At 51.5% G+C, this 22152-nt stretch overlaps 1 protein-coding gene across 1 annotated transcript in view; it reads right to left on the bottom strand.

The window, feature by feature from the left end:
• Window positions 1-22152, bottom strand: part of Rptor (regulatory associated protein of MTOR complex 1) — a 228170-nt gene that overhangs the window by 73533 nt on the left and 132485 nt on the right. Inside the window, exons 7-9 of the mRNA XM_051181740.1 lie at window positions 18271-18330; window positions 922-1022; window positions 350-494 (exon numbers count right to left, since the gene is read on the bottom strand). Of these exons, the coding sequence (XP_051037697.1) occupies window positions 350-494; window positions 922-1022; window positions 18271-18330 (306 nt within the window). The remainder of the gene's footprint in view (window positions 1-349; window positions 495-921; window positions 1023-18270; window positions 18331-22152) is intronic.

The following is a 22152-nucleotide window of genomic DNA, read 5'->3' as shown; positions in this document are numbered from 1 at the left end:
AGAGAAGTGGTCCATGTCAGCGGGGAAGGCATGGCTCCAGGAGCATGCGGCAGCTGGCTTCACTGTGTCCATGGTCAGGAAACAGAAGGGACGGGAAGGGGGCTGGGTAACCCTGCCCCCAATCATCCACTTCTTCGAAGAAGGGTCCACCTCCTAACGGCTCTGTAGCCTTTCAAAACAGCTCCACCAGTTGGGGGAATGTGGGTCCAAGTCTTCTGACACCCTTCTTTCCCAAGGCTGGCGTCACCTCTCACCAGACCAGGGCACTTATGCTTCCAAGAACCCCACAGTACTAGAGCACATAGCCAGCGACCCAAGTGCAACAGAACCGTTAGCCGGACACACTTACCACATGGCATGCATGTATGTTGGTGGGAGTCGTGGGCTGCTTACTGGAGTGCAGTTATACGATCTCATGATTCTTTCTGCCAACAAAAAATTTCTAAACAAACTTGCCACCAGCAGGTCCTGTCTGAAGAGCTTTTGGAAGAGATCTAAAGGCAAAAAAAAAAAAAAAAAAAAAAAAAAAACAAGAAATCTTCAGTTATTTGTGCCCAGCATTGAAAGCCAAGCACACAAGCTTTCTTCCATCAAAAATTATTACACATAAGTTGAGACTGACACACACATTTCTCACTGGTAACACACACACACATGTCTACATATGAACAAATACACAAAACCCAGCCAACCTATAAACAGAGCACACACATGATTTATAGCAGGAACCCTGCTTTGAACAGATAAGGACCGTGCCAACATGTACTCAGGAAGCTGAGCCCTGGGCCTGCCTGCTGGGAGAGCATTACTGAGGGGGAGCAGGGCTGACACAGAGCTCGCTTCCTGACATGGCTCTCAGCACTGTACCAACACCACCACAGGAGGGAATTAGTGGCCCTGTGTGATGGTGGTGTCTCTCACCCCGAGGGAGCACGTTCCAGGCGATGGTGTCTGTGATGGCTGTGAAGATCCAGTTCAGCTCACCCAGAGGGGTTCTGCGGTCATTCAGCCGGCCAGGGATCCTAGGCAAGATGGCATCTGCATTAGTCAGATGCGAGAGCAGAGCTTGAGAGGGAAAGGCTGGGAAGTACTTCTGGAGTCCCTGACACTCCCAGAGTTCCTGCATGCCTCCTTGAAGGAGACAAGACACTACACAGGCTTACCCTCAGTGGCTCCTACTCTCTCCCCTCCAGGAGGACACACCGACAGATTTCTTGTTGCCCTAGTATGTACAGACCAAGGGCAGTTGGCAACACAGAGCTGCACAGCTCCACACATGCAGCACGAGCCCAACCAGGCTCAAACACACACATGTGAGCTGTCATCACCGTCCCACAGTCCTCTTCCACAGCCCTGTCTGGACCCCACTGCTACAGGAGAGCTGGGGACACGTCCTACCCTGCACGGCCTCCTTGCCCTGCAGTCATTCAATAGGTCCTGAAAACAAGATGGGACCCTGCTACCACGAAGCGTGCCACTCAGTGTGAAGGGGGATGAGGAGCACGGAGAGCCAGGCAGTGGGAATTGCTGCCCACACTCAGGGCGGACTCGTGCACTGTGTAAAGGGGGAGGGCGGAGGAGAGCTTTGCTGGGCGCTAATCCACAAACAGAGCCTGCATCCTCACAGGGCAGAGTGTCCATGTCCAGGACAAGAATGTGGTTCAAAGCCCTAAGGTGTGGACATGACCTGCATCTTTCTGCTCTGCAGCAAGCTTAACTTTACCCACTAGGTAGCAAGTTTAATTATAGCTGACTAGAAACTCTTTCTTCCTCCCAGAAGGAAAGTGTTCACAGTGATTTGGTTTAGAGACTAGAGTGTGATTTGCTATTTATAAGGCGGAACAGATTAATAATTCCTATTATAGTCACCCATTTGATGGTACTGTCAGTAAGAACAACTCAAAAACTCAGGAACAGAGGGGAGCGGGCTCAGGCTAGCTACACAACACATCTATGCCGAGCGAGTCTTTCCTGCCACTAATACCACTAAGTTTAGAAGCAAAAATTCTTGTCTTCAAGGAGGCTTAGCGATAGGACAGAAAAGAGTCAGGGAAAAACAAAACAAATGCCCAGCTTAATCTGTTAAAGCAGAGCTCACGGAGTCACAGAGCTGTCACGGAGCCCAGTGCTGGTCATGTGTGGGGATCACAAAGCACCCTACTACTTACTGGGAGAAACCAGGGCCCGAGGTGAACGCAGCACGGGGGGTTGGAGTCTCTTTACCCCACGTGGAGGAGTACGTGTGGTAGCTGGACCTATGGCCGCCGGCTGTCTATACAGGACAGGAGGTGTGGGGTACACCCCCAAGGAGAACCAAGCCCAGCTCTTGACCCAAGCTCTCACAGTTGTTCATGGGATGTCAGAGTGATGAGTCCAACCACCACCATCTTCTGCAGTGTGCCCCGACTGCCTGCTACTGACGCTGCCCAAGGGTCCAAGAATTTTTCAATAGCTCACTAAGACCCATTGGAAGTTGTCTCCTCCAGGCGACCAGTACTACGAGAGGTCACATCAGTCAAGGTGAACCCACAGGACAGTGTTCAGGAAGTGACTAAAAGCTGTCCTCTCTCCATTTGACAACACACTGAACAATGCAGACCAAGACAGCTCAGAGCCAAGGATCCGAGCTTCACGAGTGTTCCAACAGAGAAATGGCTGGACCGTGAGCACAACCTCTAGCCTGACTGAAACCATGGGGCTCACAGACCCCTTACCTCAGGCAGGTCTTCTTGGTATGGCGAGCCCTACATCCTAGCACTACCAGTGTGGTTAGCACTCAACTCAAGAAGCTGGGAAGAAAGGCCAGGTGTTCTCTTTGGGCACAGCTGAATGCCCTACCTACCCCAGCCTGCTCAGCACCAAAGCATCTTCTTTCGGTGGCGTCTTAGGCCTCCAGCTTACACACAGTCAGGAATAAGCAGGCAGGGCAGAAAAGCGACTGAGTAAATTATACAATAACCACGGAGAAATGGCTACTAGATACTTAATGGTTATTTTTTGGGCCATCTCAATAGGGCAATATATGCTTTATAATAATAAACAGAGGAACAAGTCAAACACGGCACAGCCAAGATCACACAAAACACATGCAAGGTGGGCAGCTGGGGCAGGGGGGGTGGGGGCAGCTGGGGCAGGGGGGTGGGTGGGCAGGGGGATGGGGGCAGTTGGGGCGGGGGGATGGGTGGGCAGCTGGGGCAGGGGGGATGGGTGGGTAGGGTGGATGGGGGGCAGCTGGGGTGGGGGGGTGGGGGCAGCTGGGGCAGGGGGGGTGGGGGCAGCTGAGGAAGGGGGGATGGGTGGGCAGGGGGGATGGGTAGGCAGGGGGATGGGGGCAGTTGGGGCGGGGGGGATGGGTGGGCAGCTGGGGCAGGGGGGATGGGTGGGTAGGGTAGATGGGGGGCAGCTGGGGTGGGGGGATGGGGGCAGCTCTCCCTATTGCCCACATGAAACAACAGGGAACGCCTGAGACTCCCATTTCCTTGCTAGTTTATCCTCAGCCTTGAGTGCACTAGGAAGGTGAGCTCTCAGAGACAGCACCCTGGGGGCTGGTGCTTAGTGCAACAGGCAGGGCAGCATTCTCGGGAGAAGGATAGGGCCTATAAGAACTGCAGAGACTGACCACGGTTTGTCGCCAAACCTGGGTGGTGCTTTGAACCGAGTGAGGCTCCCCAGATCAAGCTGTCTTCCTGAGTGCAGTCTTGGCGATATGAACAGAGCAGTGTTCTCATCTGTGAGATGCTGCTGTTAAGAGCCTCTGCCCTGGCCTCCACCACTGAGTAACCATGGAGGAACAGACCTGTGCTTTTCTCTGGGTTACCCAGCTGCATAAAAAAACCAGACCCAACAACTCTCACGAGTGACAGCCGGCACTAGAACCCCACAGCATCCTGGAAACCCCCTATCTTCCCTGAGAGCGTCATGAACATACAGGCAAGGCATCTGTATTTAAATCACTCTCACTGGCTGACCAGCTGTCCAGTGAGTAAGCCCTGATGTGACATCTGGCTCATCTGCAGACAGGTCCTTTTTTTTTTTTTTTGATGACAAAGGTGGAGTGAACCCACACACCCACACATCCCTTCTCCTTGCCGTTTAGAGTTTGGGCTCTGTGCCTGGTAGGGAAGCTGGGAAACCATCTGGATCGTCATGGGCTGCAGCAGGACCCAGAGGGAACCAAGTAGCTGTGACCCCACCCTATCCCCATGTGGGAAGCTTCTAGAAGGTGCATTAACAAGCACAGAGGCTCTTTTAAAATTTAACTTCTGGTGCCAACCAAGGACAAACTTTATGTGGAAAGTGATCACAGGACTGAAAGATGAGAAGCCAAACTCTAGTCCCAGCTGCGCTGTGGCTGGGCAACTTCTGCATCCTGTGTCTCGGCTCTGAGTCACGAAAACTAACCTTATGTGCGACACGGGACTAAAATAAAACGGGTCACACTTGCGCAGCAGACACAGCGGCAGCCAGATACCTCCTTGGCAGGGGCGCGCCGCCTCCTCAGTTCTCCCGCGGTTGCTGTCGGGACAAGGTTTATTCCCATCTCATTCCTGTCTTCCTGTATACATCGCACTCCCCTGCAGCTTTCTGTTTCTGGCCAGGACTCATCTTTGGCCGTCACTGCTCAGCACTGCTCAGCCACCACACTGCGACTCCTTCTGAGTGTCTCCACTGCCATGCATGCGATGACCTCAGAGTGGGGCTGTTCTGACACGGACCTGACACTTGCTCCTCACCGCCATACCCGATGGCCTTTATCACCACGCGGCAGTCACTCATCAAGACTCTGCTCAGCACTCCTATTTCCAAGCCACCCTTCTCCACCTAGCGGACAGACAGACCCTGTTCATTGGCCATCTGAACCTTAGTGAGGAGACACATCTACGCATGTCTTCATGCTCAGATGACTCCCACCTCCTTTAGGCTCATTCACAGACTGGACCTCGGTCGTGACAGGTCTCTGCAAACCGATGAGTAACTCTGAGGAATATGTAGAGTGAGCAGCCAGCTTGAACTCTGTCCAGTAACTGCCCTGTGATGATCTCGGGCCAGCTGTCTGAACTCACTGAGGTCAATCACAGCTAGCTAGACCCAACCACAGACTGTGGACTACTGCCATGTGTGTTACTGTACATGGGTCACCTCCCAGGAAAGTGTCTTATTCTCACAGACTGGGGCTGGAGGCCACCATGAGGGTGTCCTGGCCTTGGGAAAAAGTGGTCAACAACTGGCCACAGCCTGGCGTGGTGTCTGCTTCACAAGGTCCCGAGGACGGGCTTTAGGAGGCAGGGCTCATAGTAAGTCTTAACTCACGACCCTCGCTAAGCCGCGGATCCCTGCCTACAACCCTGACAATGCACGGGTCCTCCTGTGCCTGGGACTCAGACCCCAACCCCCTTCCCTGACCTTCCCTGGGGTCTGACTGAATCCGGGAATGCTGTGCTGAAGTCACAAACCTCAGCCTGCGGCGACTTGGGCACATCTCAGTGGCCCTGCCTCACACGCAGAGGGGTGTGGCTCATTCTTTGCTTACCTTTCTTCACAACCGAGCTCAGGAGGAGCTCAGCAGCATCACAGCTTCCTTCTCTACAGCAAGGACCCCCTCTCTCCACGAGCCCCGCTAGCTCCCCAGCTCCCGGGCCTTAGACCAAGCTCAGTCACAGCCCCTCTGAGAGTCTGTGTCCGCCTGCTGGGAAGGCTGCCCCAGCCAAGCCCTCTAACTCACATTGTGCCTCTCAGTGCTCTTCCTGTGCAAAGTCCTCTAACATCTTTCCTGTAGGGGCTTTGAGTGCCTCTACTTAACGTCTCAAAGGCCAGAAGGGGCCCGTGGCTGGGGAAGAGTGGGCTAGGCACTCCCCAGCTTTGCCTGGGCACACTCCACAGAAACAGTCAGGCCTTGGAGGGGCAGACTCTGTCAAACACACTCAAACAGAAAACTCCCCCATGGCCCCACACTGTCAATAACTGACCAAGTTGATGGCTGATCTTGTAAAATCTGTTGCCAATCAGGTCCCATGCTCCCTCAGACTGGCCTAATGCCAGATGGCATAGTGCTGGAAACATCAGGGTTGGCCTCTGCTTATGCTACCCATGCCCCTTGTTGGGTCAGAGTTTCTGAGCCCCCTGGGGACAATGCCTAGGTAATGTAGAAGCAGCTCGGTCTCTGCTGTGGGGCTCAGGACGCCCTGGAGTCCTGCACAACTCACATCCACCTCTGAGCACCTCTAATGCTCCTCGAAGGCCTTGTCTGTGTTCTCGCTATTATTCACCATCTCTTCTCTATGCTAGTTTTCTTTCTATGTAACTAGGTAATAAATTCCTATGGGCAATGACTTTCTTTCCTCGATATGTATCAATCTCCTTATAGTTTTTGGCAGAGTGCTAAGCACACTGCATAATCTCAGCAGCCCACAGACCTGAGTCATGGAACTCAAAAACAGCAGCAGTTCCCACACATTCTTAGACTCCCTGTCACCCCGTGGGTAGACTCCTGGCTCTTCACGGCAGCTGTGGCGGGGTGGGGACAGGGGAGGGGTCAGGTTGCATCCCTAGCGCCCATCTCAGCTCATGGAGTGAGTGAGGCCTCACTCTTCTCTGGGCACCCAGAGACTCTCTTGCTAAGAAAGGCGGGAGAAGAGGAAGCCGGACCATCCCAAGAGGTAGCGCTGCATGTAGGCCAGACTGAAAAGACCCCCAGCTCCCCACCTGCCTCCTGTGACTGCCCACCTGTGACAATCACCTGTAGCTGTCACCTTGCCGCACAGTCTCACCTGAGTGCAGTGAGTACTTGTCCAGACCTGTCTGTGGGGGACTGTTTTATCCTAAAAGTGGGTGGTGCTTTCCTGAATTTGAGCCCCAGCCTGTATAAAGGAGAAGGTCTCTATTCTTGACCGGATGTGACCAGCTGCTTCAAGCGCTGCTGCCCAATTTCCCTGAGATGAGAAACTACAACCTAGAACTGTGAGATAATCTGCCAGAAGCTCTGTGCACATCCCTATGGCTGGCTCAGTGCGCACAGCACAAACAATCTGTAGCACACGGAAACACTGTGTAAGGGCAGGTTACATGCCTGTCTCATGCCCATGCCCAGACACAGGAAACAGTCCACACCATGGCACAAAAAGGGAGCATCTTGGCAGGGAAGGGGCTACAGGTGCTTTTTAAAATTCCCTTTTGCTTATCTGTGTTTAATGAGATACGTGCTAAAAACAAAGTCCCCACATAACCAAAAAACAAAAATAAACACCAAAAACCAAACCAAACCAAACCAAAACAAAACAAAAAAAAAAAACCCCAAAAACCCTTCGTTTTGATAAAAGAAAGGCAGTTTCTAAAAAAGGGAAGGAATTCTAAAACTGCATTCTTGTGCAAATACATAGATGGATGAAGCCAATTAGGGTATGCTATGGTATATCTTTACTTTTCAAATGACCACAGTGAACTTGGCTATGTGGGAAACGTTGTAGGCTTATCTCCTGCAAATGACTCGTTACTTGGAAATGCTCCCTGACAAAGACCATAGGAGGTGAACCCAGTACTTTCCTTTGAAAACAATTCTGAAAACTAGGGTCAGTACCTCATGGTACACTGGTCCACAGAGGTGTGCCCATGTACAGATGCACACAGTCCCATCAAGGGCAATGCACCGAAGCATGGACACAGACTGCACACATTTCCTCCTAATGGTCAGGGCTGGAGCACAGAGCCTGAAGCCCGGAGCTAATCTGCTGGACAATGAGTGTTTATGAGACATGTAAAACTTTTTTATAAGTTAACATTCTTCTAAGTCAAATCAGACCACAAACCACACGCCCCAGCATCGTATCCTATGTTGCCTGAAATCCTCATACACAGTGCACACACTCTAGTCATTCACAGATAAAGGAACCTGCACTTACACTGAGACCCATGGTCAGTCTCAGAAGCTTTGGTTTCCAACGCCTCTCCCCCACAATCACAGTCAATGAAAAGCTGTTACCCCGGTACACGTAGCTGAGCCCATAGCACCCAGGCCAGGGAGTGATACAGACACAAAGCAGAATATTTACTGTAGACACCTCCTCCACACCCCCCAGCCCAAGCAATCAAAGACAAGCATGGCGCAGCAGGCAAGGCCTCTGGGGCCTTGAGCTTCCGAGCAGGAACTCACTTGGCAGGGAGGGCTGGTCCCAAGAGTGTACAGCTCTTCAAAAGTCTCAGCGGAACAGAGCAATGCGCAAAAGGGTAAAACAGCCTGACGGTCGGTCGGTCAGTCAGTCAGGAGCCCGAGCTCGCTCTGAACACTCAACAGCAAGGGACACGTTAACAGAAGAACAAAGAGGGATATTCAAACCTTAGCAACCACTGCTTCCCTTCTGCCTCCTCAACACATGCAGAAATGTGCGACACCAATCTGTGACCTTCCCCACCCGACATTGCTAGCCGCAAGACACCCACAGTTCACAGTGTTCCCCCTCACTGACCCCCGGGAGCAGAGCTTGGATGCCCAGCTTCTCTGTTTCCGTTTAACACTGTGCTAGAGGCATTAGACAGGTCAATAAAGTAAGAAAAAGAAGTAAGAGGCAGAAAAATTGGACAAGAAGAAGTAAAACTATATGCCCCAGCAGATGACATAATTATAAATTCAGATCTTATGGAATCTGTAAAACAATCACCAAGACTAGTAAGTAAGTTTAGGAAATTTAGAGGAAACAAGGCCACTGTACAAAAGTCATTCATTTCTATATGCAACCATACAGTTAAAACTCCCGACACCAATAAAGACGTGTACAGTCAAAGTACAAAGCGTCAAGACGAAAGTAGTCCTCACAGAACCGTGATGGCAGAAGCCGAACTCCACACTGGCAAAGTACAGTCAAGCACAGTGAATAGGGCGGGGCAGGGCGGGGCAGAGGGAAGCAAGCACAGGTCTGGTGTCAGGCCCCTGTTCCCCTCTGGGATTCCCATCTGCTATCTGGCTGGCCCACACTCACAAAGAGGGAACTGAAGGCATACTTTACTGAATAAGTTAAGTGAGAAAAGGTCAATAAATCAGAAGTGGTTGACACATAGGAGCTGCCCAATCAGCTATCATACTGTTTGGACTTTCTTGAGAGAATCATGGGAAGGACACAGCAGACTCAAATACAAGAGGCACAATGCCAGATGCCCGCAGTCTAGGCATCCTCCTGAAACTCAATGCCACTCACACACGAGGGGGCAGGGAGATGGCTCAGGGGGTAAAGCCATTGCTTTACAAGCATGAAGTCCTGAGTTTGGACCCCCACCCCAGAACCCATGTAAAAACTGGGTACAGCAGTGCCCATCTGTGACTCCACTGCTGGGGAGGAGGAGGAAGAAGCAGACCCCAGGGCCTTACCAGCCAGCTAGTCAACTGGAATGGGGAGGCCCATGTGGTATGGCACACCCATCCCACGTGGGCACACTGGACCAGAACCAAACAAAGAAGCCATGGGCCCTCGGCTCCCCAGTGAGGGCTTTTCACCAGCAGATGTGTACTAAAGGTAAAGAGAAACTAGGTCAGATGGGAGCTCTGAGGTACAGGAAGGAATGAGGATCATCACGAGGTCGGAATGTGGTTCACATAACTGAATACTAACTCTGGAGGGTAACAGCTCTGTGTACAGACAAAAGCAGAGACAGTGAGCATGTGTATGTGTGCATCAGGTACACACAGCTACTGGCCGAGGGAGGCCAGCTCTCACGGCCCTGTGGCCGCAGTGACACCAGCTATGCTCAGAGGCCACACAAGTTGCCACCACAAAGGTGGGTCAAGCTGTCCAGATGAGGCAAAAGCTCTGCCGCACTGTGGCCGGCTGTGCTCTGGGTGGCAGCTACAGCCAGTGAGGGGCGCTGCCTCCCAGCACACCTGGTTTCCTTAGAACCAAAACTCTTGAGCAGGGCAGGAAAGAAATCATGCTGCAGACAGAAGCGGACAGGCACCTGTGGAGCCTCCCTTTCTCCACTCATGTGCTTGATGACACTGCAGTGCCCCCTCTGTGCTAACCCATCAGAACAAACGGTGTGTCAGGCACCAGGTGACGGCCACATCGGACTTCTCACCTGCACTTGCCTTTGCAGGGATATGAGTGAGAGGTGCCAGGGCAGGAGTGACCACCTGGAGACGAGGTGACGGACACAGGACACCGGGTGGGTGAGGCCTGGGGTGGCAGGCAGGGACCCAGTTTCCTGTCAGTGTCCCAGCACTCCCTCTAAAGCTGGCTTCCTCTCCACCGTGCGGGGCCCTGGGCATCTGTTTCCCCTGACCGGCCCATTTCTCAGAGGCTCAGTGACCTCCTGCGACAGGGAAGCCTCCTGAGTGAGGACGCCGAGAGAAGGGCATGGCACGGCTCAGGTGCCATGCCAGACACACCCACTCTGCATGTCCATCTTTCTGGCTCTTACGGGGGGGATGGCCCTTTAGAGAGGCGAGATTCAGGCGCGTGGTCGAGCATGGCTTTAATCTGAGCACTCAGGCGGCAGAGGCAGGCAGATCTGAGTTCAAGGCCAGCCTGCTGGTCTAGAGAGTGAGTTCCAAGACAGCTAGGACTACATAGAGAAACCCTGTCTCAAAACAAGTAAAAACAAACAAACAAACAAAAAAGCCAAACAACAAACAAAACAAAAACAACAACAAAAAGGAAAAGTGATGTGTACAAGGGCCTCAACACAGGATTGGGCACATAGTAGCAGGTCCTCAGCAAACACTGTTTTAGAACCCAGATTGAAGCCCACCACGGATAATGGGCTCCTGCAGGCTGCGTGGCCCTGCGGCTCTGAAGCCCGTGCAGTACAGGCCACTAGCTCTTTAGAGGGGGCGTTTACGCAATCGAAGTTAATCATGAATAATTTTTGTACACTTTGTGCCTCTAGTGATCAGAATACTAACGAGCAGCCTCCTGGAACAGGTTCAGCATCCGTAGGATCCCTGGAGCTATCTGAGAACCCTAATATTTCTAGCAACTGTTTAAGCGTTTCATTACTTTGTTTCAGGGCTGAAAAATGTCCCTTAATTTGCAAGCATGGATCTTATTGCCATTCTCTCAAAGGATTCGGAATATAAATATGCACAGGCTTATTCATCAAGCAATAGGTGAGCACAGACAATTAGAAGTAGTGGAGGGGGCCTTCCTTCCAGACACAGCAGCTTAGTGGAAACAGACACCTGCCCTAGCTTTCAGATGCTAGAGTTCATGGAACACCCACATGTGTCTCGTGGCATCTGCAGGTAATTGCTAAGGCTACAGTGAGCCACACTGTTTGTCCTGAGGCACCAAATCTGGAGCTCTAAGGCAACCTCTGGGAACTAACCCTGGTCCCCACCAACTCCACAACAGTGGAGTTCAGTCCCCTCTCTGGTGATAACAGATGACAACAAGACTCAGGGTGGAATCCTGACTGGCCAGCAGCAGGGGTGCTGTCACACCTAATGTCATGACGCTGGAAGGAAAACCTGGTGGCAACAGCAACACCCTGGGGCTGGGGTGCAGCTCCATGGAATAGCACAACTCCTGCTTGGTATACAGGAGGTCCTGGCTTCCATCCCCAGCACCTAACAAGAAAGCCAGCCAGCATCTTAAGAGCGCAAGAGACCTGTGGCGTCTTCAGGAGCCCTCACCTGCAGTGGCGATACAATCCTCATGGGCCACAGTTCAAGGCTCTGTGAACTTGCCCTGACAGCCAAGGCTCTGATCTGGAAGCAACTCTGGCCCTACAGGGAGGCCTGCCTGGGTACAACATGGGTGGCTGCTGTAAGAATAAAGTATGAGTGGCAGGCGGGGCACGTGAGCAAAGGACATGTGTGCAAATGCTGCTCAGTTGCCTACAGCAGGCTCCAGGGAGAGGTGCGCCGGGGAGATGTCCACGGCCCTCTGGGATCTTTCATCATAAGGAAAACAAAGGCAGCCAGAGGCCTGCTGTCCTCAGCCCATCTGTGCAGAGGAACTTGCCATCCTGGCCAGGTGGGCAGGGAGTGTGACACAGGTATTCTTACAGAAAGGACTTCCCCTGTGGTGAGCAGAAGGAAAGTATAAGACTATACAAATGGATGCTCAGAATCCTTAAACAGCCGGAAAAATCAATTGCAGATCTAACTAAAGCCCAGATAATGCTGTACTTATGTGCTTCTACAAGTTTGCTAGCACCCATTTATCCCTGTAAGCTTTACACAGCTCCAGAGCTGAGCACCTTGTCTTTCTAGGGCTCACTCAGGCTCATGTAGGAACACTGATGCTCAGGGCTTTCCTCTACAGCCTTTCACTAATCCACAGAGCTCAGGACTGTTCAGAATGATTAGCAGCTACACAGTAAATGGACTGAAACCAGGGAATTGAACAGACAGGCCACCACTGTTTGCTCTGATAACTGTAACCGAAACACTCCATCCCACCAATTAATTTGGATCCAAGGTCAGCACACACAACAACTCACAGAGAGGCTTTCATGCTCTGTCTGTATGAAGGCCACATTGCAGCTGGACAAGATACAGGGGCAGACCTTGTACCACAACCACCCAGGAGTTCTTCAGGCCCTTAATGCAAATCAGATTTGGAGAACTCAGAGCTCTACCTCTCTGAGAAAGTAGACTAGCCACAGGGAGCAGGAGCACTGACTACGCATGTCACCCAGCCAATCACACAAACCTCACCCGGCAACTCCACTGACAGCTTTGTCAATATCGTGCAAATGTTTTTATTAAAATCTCAACTACTCAAAAATTTATATATTTCAAAATATTCCATGGTTCTCAAACCATCAGCTATTTATACATTTTTTTAAGAGAACACTCATGCTGCCTGGGTGGGGAGGCTGGGCTTTTGCTCCTTGGGGTTTTGAGCACAGCCAGGAAGGCAGCTGGGGTGAGTATGCATCCCTGGATATACTGCACAAGCCCATCTGCTCCTCATACCTGGGACTCCAGAGCTTTGAGGCGACAGGCAAACCTGGGCACGTCGGATCAGACCTAAACCAGTTTAAGTGCTAACCATGCAACAGAGCAGCAAGGACCTACTCTATGACCACTTCATTTCAGCAAAGTTTTAAAGAGGTAAGAATATTAAAAGGCTTTTAAAATGTTCTGGGGCTCGAGATAACTTGGCTCAGCTGGCACTGTGTTGTGAAGGACTGAAGGTCTAGAGAACACTCCAAGCATAGCAGAGCCTGCTCACACATATAGCATCGGAATAAAGAACTTGGCTCCTGGGTCCTACATGCCCTGTGCCAGGGCGTACTGCCTAGTGGCATGCTGGTGACAGGTACACTTTTGGGATGTTGGAGAGGCTCAGCCTCAGTCAGCAGGTCACAACACTCTGCCTGTTCAGCTTGTGTGCAGATGCGTGATGAAGCAAGGGGCGGCTACACATGGGAACCAGTGGGCCACGGCCTCCAGAATAACCACCACGGAGACACTGGATTCTGGAGCACTGTGTCAGCAGCAGGAGAGCAGCTCCCACTCACAGCATAAGCTGGAGTCTCAAGGCCTCCATGTCCCTCTGAAGCACTCTGTTCTACATGCCCCTCTCTTACACTCTATGCCTAGAGTGCGTCCTGCGAAGTTTCAAGGATTGACATCAGCCGCTACTGTGAGGTACAAAGAGGACACAAACTGAATCTAGTGTGGTGTGCAGGCCAAGGGGCCGCTGGCGGGATCTAGGATTAGGTAGTGTCAGTGGGTAGAGCCTGCAGTTGAATTCAGGGGCCTTTAAAAAGGAGACACACAGGCAACACACACACTCCCCCCGTCTTACCATGGACTATACTGCACAGCCTAGGGACTCTTCAGGCAAGAACTCGCTAGGTATGGCCCAGTGACCTAGTGTCTCCAGAATGGCAAGCTAACAAAAACCTCTGGGGCAGTTCGTGTGTGCACGTGGTCCATGCCAGGCCTGACCCCTGACCTGTGCCTGCAGTCTCCACAGCACTGTACGTTAGAAACCTCAAAATGGCTTAATACAGGATGAACGCTTGTACGTGAATAAAACATAAGAGCAGAAACACGAGCCTGGTCCTGTTCTACACCCCACTGCCCAGCTGCAGACATCTCTGTCCGGCTGCCCCTTTGAGGTGGTAAGGGCAGCTATGGAAAGCCAGATCAGTGCTTCAGTTTTGTAAAAACTCAGTAGCGATATAAACATACTGGCACCATACTGGCTATGCAGCAGAACACCTATGGACCAGGAGGAGGGCGGGGTGGGTGGTGCAGAGGTGGAGTGCCACACAAGCGCAGGCATTGCACAGACACTCAGCTATGCTGGGTACAATGACGACACACAAAGGGGAGGTGGGCCACTTGAAAATATCGAGTGTAGTAGTCATGCCAACTGTCCCTCATACCTGAACCTCAGCACAGTGCTCCTGAGCTACAAAAAGGCTACCACACTGAGGTCAGCACTGCCAGCCGGTATGATCGGGCACCCCGTGTGCAGCATACGGAGATACCAGGTGCGTAATGGAGATGCCTGCGTGAACAGCCTCAGCAGGCTGCAAGCTGTGGAACTCACGGGAAAGTTTTGAGGAGACATCCAGATTAACAACAGAGTGGACGAAGTGAGGGCTGTGTAGGACCCATCAGAGGAAGTTGATGCCCAGATTTCTAGTTTGAAACCCAACCTTCTTATGGGACTGTAATATATCAGGGTTTGAAAAGTCTAAAACTCTTTCTTTTAAATGGCAACATCCCTCAAGTAAACTGCAAAGGTGAAAAACACACATCTCAGAACTCAATCTAGTGGCTGCAGCTGGTGACTTCTAGGGCTGTGTATGAGACTTCTTCTGAGGGTGGTGTAATTCTCAAGTCTGTAATTTGTCTTGGAATAAAAATATAAATCACGCATTCGCATTCAGTTTAACCCTTGCCAAGCTACAAGGGAGAGCAGCAATAGGGTGTTTGGAGCCTCAAATGTTGATTTGTGTCAGCTACAACTGAAATAGACTCAGATCCAAGTCAACACCTTAAACACAGGCACGATGACCAATGCAGCACCTAAGACTCCTTAAACCAAACTCAACAAGCTTTTGCTCAGTCTTCTTGGAAATGGCTATTTCTGCTCTTAAATTTCATACTAACCCAGAACTGACAAGTTCTCGGTGTTGCATGGCGGTGTCACATGAAACCCAGTGTCCACCTTCTCCCATCTCAGCTCCTCCCAGACAGGTGCACCCCGAAACCTGCGCCTGCCCCAGGACAGTGCACTGCACTTACCTTCTTAAACTTAAAGACTGTAGAGATGGTTCAGTGGTTCAGAGCACCCGTTGCTCTTACAGAGGACCTGGGGTTGGTTCCCAGCACCCACGAAGCAACATAATAACTGCTTGTAACTTCAGTTCCAAGGCATCTGACATCACCTCCTGGAATCTGCCAGCCCCAGGCACTCACACGGCATATATACATACATGCAAGAACACATTTACATAAAAACAAATAAAAACACCACACCTAGTGTTTTAGCACCTGACCAACTTTTTGTCACCACTTGTCACAGGAGGGGAGGTGAAGAGGGTCCTCTGAGTTCACCTCCAGAGGCCGAAGAGCTGACCCTCTATATGAGAAAGCAGAAAGGCTAGGGCAGGGCAGGAAGGACGAGGACAGCCAGCAGCAGAGGCCGTGGGTCCCACCTGGAGAGCGGTGCCTTACAGAAGCACTGGCCTTTCCTAACTAGAAGGAAGCCCACTGCGGCATGTCAGCCTCACCGGGCACTCCCAATAATGAAAGGGAAATAACCTGCGTTATTCTGGTCACCTTGTCAACAGCCGCTTCACCTCTGCTGTGCCCTGTGTGATTCTGTCTAGCACCCTCTTAGGGCATTGCTACCGCCTCTACATGTTTTCCTGTTACAAAGCAAACTGACTTCCTTTGGTGTGAGTTCTATGGCTCTGACGCATCTGTGGAGCCACAGGCAGGATCCCTCCCTGCTGGCCTCCTGGGTCACTCACCACAGTCCTGACCTGACCCTCTTGCTCTCCCTCCCCACAGGTCTGTTTTGTTCCAGAATGCCGCTCTTGGGAGACTGGCTTCTGCAACCACTTGTGTTGTGTGTGTTACATCTTCTCATGTAACTCCATCTGAATTACTCTGCAAGTTTCAATTTTCTTTTCTTTTTTCAAAATTTTCTTTTCTTTTTTCAAAAAAATCTATTTGGTGTGTGTGTGTGTGTGTGTGTGTGTGTGTGTGTGTGTGTGTGGTGTGGTGTGTGTGTGTGTGTGTGTGGTGTGTCTGACCCCCTGAAACTGAGCTGCCTTATGAATGCTGGGAAATAAACTTGGGTCTTCTGCAAGTGCTCTTAACTACTGGGCCACTGCTTGCTCCAGCCTGAGGTTTCATTTTTCAAGAGTGAAGTCCCAGGAATAAAGTCACCTTTTGTGCCAGCCCCAGGAGGAGCTCCAGCATTACTCTGCCTTTGAGGTTTGGGAAAGGCCTTGCCCGAGCCACGGGTGGGGATGTGCCAGGGGTCAGCACTGCCCAGCCCTCTCTGGAACTCTGACCCCTGGTCTCAGCAGCACCATCACTGTGGTCCCCGATGACACCTGTGTAACATTTGTGAGCACTGAGGACACAACAGATAGGAAGGGGACATGTGCCCATCTGTCACCATCCAATCCATGGGTCCTAACACCAACTATGCTGTGATGTTACGAAAATTCAGCAAATGTGCTCCTAGGTTACACTCGAGACAGCACGGGCTGCGTACATAACTGAGCAGGTGCTGGTGACACGATTCAAGAGGCCTCTAGGTCTTTCTACTGTGCCTGCACCAGGCCAACTCCTCCTATGTGTCTGGCTAGGGGCAGCCCGCTTTGCTCCTGAATGAAGCAGTACCCACCCAGGTCCACTTTACCAACATCCCCATCCTGCTGTGGATCATGCTCTGCTTCCAGACTGCTCTGTTAAGACCAAGCCCTGCCTGGCAGAGATCACAGAGCCTGCCATGTGCCCTGGTCACTCACAGATGAGGTGCTCTTTCTCGTTACCCACTGTTTGTGGATGAGTGCACCCTTAAGCTTAGAAGGCTTTCAAAGTCCAAGAGGAACTGCATGCAGCGGTCCTGGCTGCATGGTGACGACTGTTAGTGTGCTATAGATCCGTTTTACATGCTTCATTTACACACACACACACACACACACACACACACACACACACACACGGAAAAGTCAGAATCCCATTGAGCTTCGCGCTGTCATCCAGCTGAAACTGGAGCCATCTTTCTTCTTTTACTGGGCAATGCTGGGGCATCAAATCCAGGGCTCTGAGTACACTATCTGGGTCTCAATTCATACCCTCATCCCCAGAGGCTTATGCTTCTTGATGCATTTACATCCAGAGTCTACAACATATGGGAAACACATCCTACTATATCTTCTTCACTCACTAGGAGAATGGGAGATGGGCGCCAAAAGCGTGCATGCAACTCTGCACTCTTCTGCATGCTGCACCTTGAGCATGCGTCACAAGGCATGGCAGCTCTGCTCTTGGCACAGGATCTTGAGTTGTTTCCCTCACACACAAGGAAAGCACTTTTCTAGAGATCCATGGGGGTAGACTTGCTTTTCTCACCTGCTTAAATAAACTCAAGCCTTGGATGTCTACACACACACACACACACACACACACACACACGCACGCATGCACGCACGCACGCACACCTGTGTGTGATACTTGGAACACGTTCATCTAGTAATTCTGGAAGATATAGGGCTCCAAAAACCTCCCTAAGTTTTCCTACCTCTGACACAAGTAAAGAGGAGTCAAATGCAGGCCAAGTTTAGAGTCACGAGATACTATTTCAGAAGCAGAGAAGTCAGAACAGGAGAGAGACATCCTTCTCAGTGACCTTACCAGGCTTCTGGCAAGAGAGAACACATGTTCTCACACTGTGCTCACCCTGGCTGTTTCTAGAACAGGTTTGCCTTTGACAGTAACGTGGCTGCAGGTAAGACACAGCACACTGAAGTAGAAGGAGATGAGGGGCAGAGCGGAGCTATAACCTGGCTGTTTCAGATGGGCCACAAGGACAGCCCTGTGCTCAGCATCAGCACAGTCTGCACTATTTTAAACATCCACAAGAACGGAGCTTCTTATCATTTCTCTTTTAAGATGGCCCCATGCTAGCACCAAACACTTGTGTAACCATCATAAGCAGAGCCTCAGTCAGAGAACAAAAGGACAGATCCACATGAAAGGGGAGAACTCCACACTGATGTGAGGGACTTCTGAGGACACCAGTAGGAAGAAGAAAGCACTCAGACACAGGAAGCCACCAGGGCTTAAATCTTACTTACTTTTCTATCAAGTCCAGTGTGACTCCAGGCACCAGACTAACACACTTCTGCATGCAAAACCTGCAAAGAAAGGACAGGAAGTGAGAGGCATGACTGGAACCCTGAACGCGAGAACCATGAAGCAATGAAAATCCAATGTAAACAAACACACTGCGTCCTCAGTCCTGCCAGTCTATAGGTTTTAGAAGAGAGCTTCAGCTGGTGGCGGCGGCGGCGGCGGCGCATGCCTTTGATCCCAGCACTCGGGAGGCAGAGGCAGGCAGATCTCTGAGTTCCTAGACAGTCTGTCTCAAAAAGGACAAAAGCAGTGAGTCTCACCGCCTGCCTGCCCAGGCTGGGAGGGACAGGCTGCATGAAGTCAATGGAGCCTTGCCCTGGAGAGCAGCCAGGAGCTACAAACTGCTGGAGTGGACTGGACTCCCTCACGCTGCTTTTCTTCCTTCTTAAGAGTAAGGGGCGGGCGGGGTGAGGGAGAGGTGTTCACTCAGAGAAGACAGGAACACAGACTCAACTGCACTGCTTTAACCATCAGAAGGTCGAGGGAGCCAGAGGGGGCATGGCAGGGCTTTATCGGTTTGTGTGTGCTGACAGGTCCATGTCAGCACTGGGAAAAGGCAGCTCAGGGCTCAGTGCACTGTCTGCGTTTAAAATCAGCAGCGATGACTCCACTTGCAGTGTCCGGTGCACTCTGCAGGCTCGCTCTCAACTGACACACTGACGGCCCACATGCTTGCACCACCCGCGGCCCCCACTGCGGGCAGAACGTAATGAGGCGCTCTACTGCTCTGTCAGCAGGAGCTAAGCGAGGACGTCTGCATGTACTTCCCAAGTATGAGGCCTGCACCTTACAATGGCTTCACCAGGACATTTGTAAAATGTACGTCCACATTTCACCAACAGACACTGTGCTGAGTACAAAGATCGGGCCACAACTGGGAGAGAAGGGCGGGAACCTTTATGGGTGCTGGGCTGGGGGGACAGAGGCAGCAGTGGGACAAGAGGGCAAGAAAACAGAGGGACAGAGAGACACAGAGGCAGGACAGCGACAGGCGGTGTGGCCAAGTAACCTGCCCTGCACAGCCCTCGGAGCACAGCCGCCCAGACAGGTTCTCTGCCTCAAGAAACGGGCTCAGTTCAAGAACAGAGAGAAAGTTTGTTTGGTAGAGATGCCAGCCAGTGTTCTATGTTCAAAGAGCAAAACCAATAACCCTGGGGGCCATATTTCTCTGCCAGTAGGGCCATCTCCTTTACAGTACAGGGAGCGGGGGGGGGGGGGAGGGGGGGGGAGCTGGATCTGGCTGGGCCGGCGTCTGGGCTCTGGGTCCTATGGGAAGCCACACTCCTCAGTGTTTTGTCCTCTCACCCATAACGGATCACTGACTGGGATGTCTGGAACCAAGTAATGACAGGATATTTGTATCAGACTAGTTCTTTTGTCAAAAGCGATAATAAATCCCAGAACAAATATCAAAAACAACCACTTGGTAATTCCAAAGAACAAACAGAAGAGAAACTGGAAGTGTTATAACCTTGGCCAAGGATGAGCCACCTGTTGGGCTGCACATTCACACAACATATGAGCATGGCAGGCGGGAGCAGCCTCCCTGGGGTGAGGGCCAGGAAATTGGAGGAGTAACCTTCCCCCAGCACTGGCTGACTCATGAGCTACAGGCAGGATGTGAATACAAGGAACCCTGTGGCAAACGAGGCTCAAAGTATTAATTGGGGAGTGCAGCGTCTCTTGCCCCAAGAAGGCAGAGGAAGGCCCCCCTTTTACCAATTAGAGGCCCTGAGAAGCCCCAGGGCTTTCAATGCACTCCCAGAGGGACCCTGCCTTAGGCACGAAGTGTATTCCAGAATCAAGAGTGACACCCTGGAGCTAGGAACAAAGCCAAAGAGGTCAGTCCCACAACCCAGCTTCCCAGGAGCTCGGTCCAATCCTAATGCAGTGCCTCCCAATTGCAAAATGGGTGGCATAATGTCAACGACCGAGAAAACATCACAGCAGACAGACTTTGGAACTGATAGATACTTTAAGGTTATAAAGCCTAACTGATTACTGACGAGGCGATTGTCATTTGAAGCCCAGCATGCTTAAATACGAACGAGACCCACAGAGTTCCCTCACCACCAGCACCAGTTCTCGGCACTAGCCAGCAACTCTCACCTTTCATACATTTCCCCTACATGAGGGTGAAGGCCAAGGCAAACGGAAGAAAGACTGATTCCATGCCTGGCATGGTGGCGCACACCTTTCATCTCAGCACCTAGGCAGGAGTCAGAGGCAGGTGGATCTCTGTGAGTTTCAGGCCAGTCCACCAGTCTACACACCAAATTCCAGGACAGACAGGGCTACATACAAAGATTATCTTAAAACACACACACACACACACACACACACACACACACACACACACACACACACACACTCCATAAAACTGTCCAGATGTGGTGACTCATGCTTGTAAACTGGACTGGGGAGGCTGAGACAGGAGGATTATTTCAAGTTCAAGGCCTAGCCCAGGCTACAGAGTAAAAGGCCATCTAAATTTTAAATGAAATAAAATAAGCCCAACAGCTGAGAGTTGCTACATGGTCTCAATTTGGAGGTTTTGCCCTAGGTCTAGTATGAGTGTTTACTTCTTACCAGGAAATAAGAGGCGGCATTTACTCTACAGATGGAGGACAGCTGGCCAAAGTGCTAGGCACGTGAAGTTCCAGCTATCCGTGCAAGAACACTGTTGAGCCCAGGAGCTCAAAGCCAGCCTGGGCAGTATAGCAAGGCCAACTGCAACAACAACTAAACCAAACCAGAAAACAACACAGAGAGCACACTGAAAACAAATAGCGAGGTTTTCAGAAACTGAACACCAGTGCGCGGAGGCAGGAGGAACAGGAGGAAGGGGGTGTAATTTTATACCCTGCCAAACTGCCATTTAAATGTGCGGGCAGAAGTGTCCTGCGGCACATGCACCTTCAGAAGGCTGGTCATCAGGTCATCAAGGAGCAGACGGAAGACAGTTGTGTGACACTGGAGCCCTTGGACATGCAACCTCTCAAAAGGAAAATGATGTCCACCGAAACACAGACGGAGTTAAGTCAGATAGGTAACAGCAGCCAAGAGGACTCCTTTATGGCAGCTCCACCACCATGAGCCGCTGCTTTGGGCAGAGTGGATACCCAAACCAGAACAAGCATCCAAATGGAGTCATGCACAGCAGCACCCACACAGCAGTGAGGAGCTAGAAACTGGAACCAGTCAGCGGCGACATCACCTCCCCGAGCAGGCCAGCTGTAGCCTGCCACCACCAACCAGGTTCCAACCCGTTTAATCCTCACACCGAAGCCACCTGAGGCTCAACAGCCCCTTTCTAGCTTCTGCCCCACAAGGCACTCTGATCATGTTTGGTCTGTCTTCTGCTCTCTGCAGCTCTCCTCTGTTCCACTCACATAGAAATACTGCTGCGGCAAACGGAAAAGCAGGGAAACCTGGGGACAGGGGCAGAGGAAGGGACCCTCACTTTAAGTCCAGCTGAAGCCACCAACAGAGCAGCGAACGCTCCAGCACCATTGCCAGCTGCTGAGGCCGGCCCCTCAACAGCTGCAACCTCACGTTTGCTAGGATATCGCTAGAAGCCCCACCTATGAGAAAGGGCATCGCTCAGGCCCTTCCCTACTGGCTGCTAATTTCACTTTGTCAGGTTATAATTCTACCCAACGCATTACCAGAGCCACCTCACATTTCAAATAAAAGGGAAAAGAAACAAAAGGTTCCTTAGCAACCTCAGAGGTCTACGCGGCACGTGTGGCTAATGCTGGGACAGGTGTCTGAGTCTCCCGCAAGACCCTGCAGCTTTGCCAACACTTGGCATGCCTCGATTT

Source organism: Phodopus roborovskii, unplaced genomic scaffold (assembly GCF_943737965.1).
Source record: "Phodopus roborovskii unplaced genomic scaffold, PHOROB, whole genome shotgun sequence".
Taxonomy (NCBI): domain Eukaryota; kingdom Metazoa; phylum Chordata; class Mammalia; order Rodentia; family Cricetidae; genus Phodopus; species Phodopus roborovskii.
The sequence above is the reverse complement of the archived record's forward strand: the minus strand, read 5'-3'. Positions and strand labels throughout refer to the sequence as shown.